The following is a 6000-nucleotide window of genomic DNA, read 5'->3' as shown; positions in this document are numbered from 1 at the left end:
TTCCCTTCCCCCCATGTCCCTTTTTCTAGCTAAAAGTTTATTTTTAAGGAATGGGAATTCTAATAAAATATGACCTCTTACTCTAACACAATGCCGATTAGTAGTCTTGAAGTAGTAGTGAAGAATAAGTGAGCACATGTATAGTCAACCCTTGAACAACACGATTTTGAACTGTGCAGGTAGCTTATCTGTGGAATTTTCCAACGTGTAAACAGACCAATTACACTTAGGACTAGGTATCTATGAGTAGGTACAGCATCGTGAATGTATTTTCCTCTAGCTTACTTTATTATAAGTACAGTGTATAATGTAAGATAAAGTATGTGTTAATTGAGTATCTTATTGATAAGACTTCCAGTCAACAATGGGCTGTCAGTAGTTAAGTTTTGGGGGAGTCAAAAGTTATACATAGATTTATGACTGTGCAGGGGGTTGGCACCCCTAACCCTGTATTGTTCAAGGGTCGACAATATTTATCTTTTTAGATTCTTTTATCTTTAAAAAATATATGTTTTATTGATTCTACAGAGAGAGGAAGGGAGAAGGAGAGAGACAGAAACATCAATGATGAGAATCATTGATTGGCTGCCTCCTGCACGCCCTCCACTGGGGACTGAACCCACAACCCGGGCATGTGCCCTGACCAGGAATCAAACCCTGACCTTCTGGTTTATAGGTTGACGCTCGACCACTGAGCCCCGCCAGCCAGGCTAAGCATTTTATTTTAACTTAAATGAGCATTCGCTTGCCAATTAAGTTAACATTCACTGGCTACTCTTGATGGATGCCAGCAGCTTGTAGCGTGGCCCATTATTCGAGAATCTGTCTGGCTTGATTTAGAAATTTTTGAAAACTTTTGACTTTGACTTCCTTAGAGTTGCTCTGACTGTGGTTATACTCTTGCGTCTTTGCTGAGATGGGGTTTCTCTTCACAGGTACAGACTCTGAACGAGCAGGATTGGGAGCGTGCCCAGCAAGCCAGCGTCCTGGCCAACGTGGCACAGGCATTTGAGAGTGACGTCGACCTGTCAGACGGCGAGGACGAAGGGGACACTCTCTTCAGCTCGTCGGCGCTGCTGTCGCCCAGTGGGCAGGCCGACGCTCAGACGCTGGCCATGATGCTGCAGGAGCAGCTGGACGCCATCAACAAGGAGATCAGGTATACGGGGTTGTACATGGAGTTATGCCCGGCACACAGACAGTGTCCCCGGGGAACTGTACCCCACTCAGAGAAGGCTGGAGCAGGTGCAGCGAGCAGTGTCTAAATGGTCTAGAACAGCAGTTCTCAACCTGTGGGTCGCGACCCCTTTGGCGGTTGAATGACCCTTTCACTGGGGTCACCTAAGACCATCCTGCATATCAGATATTTACATTACGATTCATAACAGTAGCAACATTATAGTTATGAAGTAGCAACGAAAATAATTTTATGGTTGGGTCACAACATGAGGAACTGTATTTAAAGGGCCAGAAGGTTGAGAACCACTGGTCTAGAATAATACTTCAGTTCTGTTTGAAGGGTTTTTAAGTTTTGAAATTTCCCTTTATTCTGGAATTCAGTCAGCCAGGGCCTTCCCTCTACAACTGTGGTGTCGGCACATTTGTGTAAGGTGCCATGGCAGGGTGAGAGGTGTTCAGTTCCATCCCCAAAAGCTGAGGACCCAGCTGGAGGGCCCTGGAGCTTTGCCCACCTGGGAGGCTGCGGCTGGGGGCTACCTGCCAATGTATGTCCTCCAGCCTGCAGAGTGTCGGTGTGTATCACACAGCCACTTCGAACAGGAAAGCTAAGGTGTGAAGGTTGGCAAATCCTCTTGGTGTTTGTACTTGGCCGTATTAAACTAACACAGCACAGGGACTGGTGCATTGTGGGACAGTGCTGGTCACAAGCGGTGTGTGCGCTCTTTTAGGCTCATCAATATTTTAAAAGGGTTTCCTTAGAAACTTCCCAGCAGTTCTAGTAGTAAAAGTACAAGAGTGGGCCATCTGGGGCAGGATTCAAAGAATTGCCTGGGCTTAGGAGGCCTTAGGTGTTGGGGCACAGCCATGACCAGGGTGCCCTGAGGCCCGCCCTGCTCAGACCTGATGCAGCCACACACCCAGTTGGTCCCAAGGCCACGTGAAGAGCACCACGTGCTGAGCCTGCCGTACATGCAGGTGGCGCGGCCACCAGGTCTTGTTCTTGTACAACTAACACGGCAGAAATGCCCCTCACCTGCACACGGTTTCTATGCAGTGGCGTGGGTGCTGCTGCTGACAGCGGATGGACTGTCTGTGTTTGTCCAGGTTGATTCAGGAGGAAAAGGAGAGCACGGAGCAGCGGGCCGAGGAGATCGAAAGCCGCGTTGGCAGTGGGAGCCTGGACAACCTCGGTCGTTTCAGATCCATGAGCTCCATTCCATATCCTGCGTCCTCTCTCGCGGGCTCCTCCCCTCCAAACAGCGGTCGGTCCACCCCTCGACGCATCCCGCACAGCCCCGCTCGGGAAGTGGACAGACTAGGCATCATGACTCTGGTAAGTGTTTGCCTGTTCCCCACTGCACTCCCCATCCAGCGAGTTCTGTCTCAGACACTGCACATGTGCTTTTTGTTTGACCCAGAAGAAAATCAGGTATTTTGCTTCGCATATGTTATGCTTGGAAGTCCAAGGTTTTGAAAACCAGCTGGTATGTCATCAGTCATTCAACAGCAGCACAGTGACAAATGAATTTTACTTCTCGGAGGACCAATTGGGCATGGCAGCTTCAAGGGGGAGTATTTCCTTTTTTTAGGAATGGACAGTTTAACAGAGTAAGTATAGGCAGCCTCGTAGCTGATAGAGACATGTACCAAGGCCGAGGCCGTCTTCCTTTACATTAGGGTTGCCTAACTGGAGGGTACAGGGCCTGCCGTCAGAAAACAGCAACCAAGCAAGGCAGACCGGCCCTCTTCGTCAGGCTGCCTGGGAGACCAGCAGCCATCCATGAATGGCGAGTGGCTTCCTAGGAAGCATCTGGAAATGCAGTGACCTGTGGCCCTGGTGACAGAGCGATACCCTTGCTCACGCATCTGGTTTAGGTTTGCATGAGCACTGCCTCACACTGCACACGGACCGACAGGGTGCTGTGCAGCCACACCACCGACCTTTCCTGTCCCACCACACTCACCCTCAGCTACACTGCCCGCCAGCAGATAGCCACTTCACCTCTGCATCATTCCGGTGGCATGTGACGTACTCTCCGTAACTTACATCATTAGCTAATTAGCTAGTATTTTAAACTCTCTGACAGTTTCACTTATGGTTTCATGTTTATTTTCTCTGAGAATTTATAAACAGGCCGGATATTTTCCCCTTGTGTGTAGTTCTGCATGCTGGCTGGCCTGCGTCTGCTGCATTTGGTTTTGATCTCCTGCATCATCCTTTTGTTTGTTTAATCACCATTCATCCAGGCCTCAGTTCCTCTGGCCCCCATCTCCCCGTAGTCTATTCCTCCCTCCCTTCCCTCTCCCTGGCTGCAATCACAGGCCCACCTCCATCACAGGCCCAAGTGACGGCAGCCATGTGGTCCATGGGGAGTGACTGTTCACACTCAGCTCATTGGTGACTTTATGCTTTTTCTTCATTTTTCATTGAATAGTGTTTTTCCCCGCAATGATGATATATTTTAGATGAGGATATAGGCATGATATAGATGGATCAGAGTGGTTTTACTTAAAACTATAGGATGTGTGTAATTCGTAAATGAAATGTTACCTCTACAAACGTGAAGAAATAATCCACTAAGTGTAGGATTAATGGAATCTTGACACAAACAGTATACCTTCTGGTTGTGATGCTGTATTCAAGACCATCAATAGCATCAACTTACTGAACATGCACAGTTAATACTTTTAACAGACTACTTTTCTAATTTAAAGATCATGAATTACAGAATGTGAAGATTCCACCTACTTATTCTAGCTTTTATTCTTACAGATTTTCAGGGGGTTCCCTGCAGTAGTCAATAAAACTTTTTTTTTGAGCATTTTAAATTAAATTCTAGGCAAGGATTTTACATTAACATCCAACAGGTGATTAACTCCAAGTAGGTTTGTTCAGTTTTATAACAGTTATAAGACTGATCGTTTGAAGTGTAACTTGTTTTTCATTAAGAAAAATGAAAGAATAGAGAAGTTTGGCTTAGAATAGACAACTATTAGGGCTCTTTGTTACATAGATTGCATTATTTTAATTAATCTTATATGTTGTAATATAACTTTATTTCCTTGAGTAATAATTCGTGGTATTTCTCTAGTAAATTTTGAATAACTTATATTTAAATTTTTGGTGAAAAATGTTCTATTTCCAGTTACTTTTTTTTTCTAAATCTTAGCTCACTTATATTTGTCCTGTCATTCTTTTTTAAATGTATTTGCCTGTATATACTGATGGTTGGATTTTTAACATCAAAGTGTGCAGTAAACCTGGTTTTTCTTCCTTTCTTTGCATGCATCTGTCAGCCTAGTGATTTAAGGAAACATCGTAGAAAGGTAAATTTTCGTGATGTAATGTGCTTTTGTTCCTCTGTGAAGAGTGTCTGTCACTGTATATACATGCACACCAAGGGCAGGTAATGACACTGTTAGAAATAGGTCCTTGGTGGTTCCACAGAAGCCATGATGGGCATAAGCATTGGCCTTCCTCCCACCTGGTTGCCTTTCAGTCGTTGCTTTCATGTTTATAACAAACGTGGTGTTTGACTATTAAAGCAGAACCATGGATCTTAGGTCTGAGAAAAACCAGTTTTAATCATCACAGCTGGCAGCAGTTAGTAAGCTCTTAGTATGCCAGGCTCTGTGCTCCATGCTTACGAGTCTGTCATCTGATCCTTACACACACCCTGGGAGACATGGGTTACTGTTGTTACCCCCATTTTACAGACTTGGGAACTGAGGCTTGGAGAGGTGTCACGCACTGTGCCTGCCGTCGCACAGTCAGGAAACAGTGCAGTACGATCTGTCTGGTTTCAAAGCCTGGGCACTTGGCCACGTTGCCCTCAGCCTACCTTTTCCCAGATGCTCTCCGCTCCTTTGCAGCATCCCTGCCAGGGGCGTCCGGGCCTCTTCTCCATATAGATGCCCATGAGTTAGGTCTCCCTGTTCTCAGAGGGTGGAACCAAATGACTTCCTCGTGATTGTCACGCTGTGCACCAGTCTACCCCTCCCAAGCCTGTGTGCTCACGCACTCGGACAGCCCTTCAGGTGGTCAGTGGTGTGAGCCTTCCCTCGTGCAGAGTAGCCTGGCGATTTAGGGACCTCTGTGGTGACGTTCCAGCTCTGTCGCTGCGTGGTGTGTGGCCTGGCTGTGCTCCTCGCCCTCTTGGTGCCCGGCTCTGCTCTCCTGTGAGATGAAGACAGTGACAGAAAGCGTGCTCTTGGGAGGCCATGGGCTGTGCCTGTCTGCGCACAGGCCACAGGTGATGAAGAGCCTACACTAGTGACAGGCACAGAGCACAGCTCCCGTCCTGCTGGCTCGTACTTCACTTTTCTTGCTAGCAAGGCTTTCAGTGAAGGAAGTGGTGTGCTGATCTGTCTCTGGGCAGGACAGCCTGGGATCACTGACAGGCTCCTTTGTATTCAAGACTGTCAATGTCGCCCTAACCGGTTTGGCTCAGTGGATAGAGTGTCGGCCTGCGAACTCAAGGGTCCCAGGTTCGATTCCAGTCAAGGGCATGTACCTTGGTTGCGGGCACATCCCCAGTAGAGGGTGTGCAGGAGGCAGCTGATCGATGTTTCTCTCTCATCGATGTTTCTAACTTCCTATCCCTATCCCTTCCTCTCTGTAAAAAATCAATAAAATATGTGAAGAAAAAAAAAAAGACTGTTGATGTCATCAACTTACCGAACATGCAGTACCTAAAGAATAGAGAAGTTTGGCTTAGAATAGACAACTATTAGGGCTCTTTGATACATACATTGCATTATTTTAATTAATCTTATAGGTTGTAATAGAATTTTATTTCCCTGAGTAATCGTAGTGTTTCT

At 46.6% G+C, this 6000-nt stretch overlaps 1 protein-coding gene across 9 annotated transcripts in view; it reads left to right on the top strand.

Moving 5' to 3' along the window:
• PPFIA1 (protein tyrosine phosphatase, receptor type, f polypeptide (PTPRF), interacting protein (liprin), alpha 1) overlaps window positions 1-6000 on the top strand; it is a 52992-nt gene that overhangs the window by 27054 nt on the left and 19938 nt on the right. For 7 of the 9 annotated variants that reach the window (XM_015569003.1, XM_015569006.1, XM_006771475.2 and 4 more), the window contains 3 exons: window positions 936-1159; window positions 2284-2512; window positions 4477-4506. In XM_015569003.1, the coding sequence (XP_015424489.1) occupies window positions 936-1159; window positions 2284-2512; window positions 4477-4506 (483 nt within the window). The remainder of the gene's footprint in view (window positions 1-935; window positions 1160-2283; window positions 2513-4476; window positions 4507-6000) is intronic. The other 2 variants (XM_015569002.1, XM_015569005.1) reach the window with 1 other exon arrangement.

Source organism: Myotis davidii, unplaced genomic scaffold (genome assembly GCF_000327345.1).
Source record: "Myotis davidii unplaced genomic scaffold, ASM32734v1 scaffold425, whole genome shotgun sequence".
NCBI lineage: Eukaryota > Metazoa > Chordata > Mammalia > Chiroptera > Vespertilionidae > Myotis > Myotis davidii.
The sequence above is the reverse complement of the archived record's forward strand: the minus strand, read 5'-3'. Positions and strand labels throughout refer to the sequence as shown.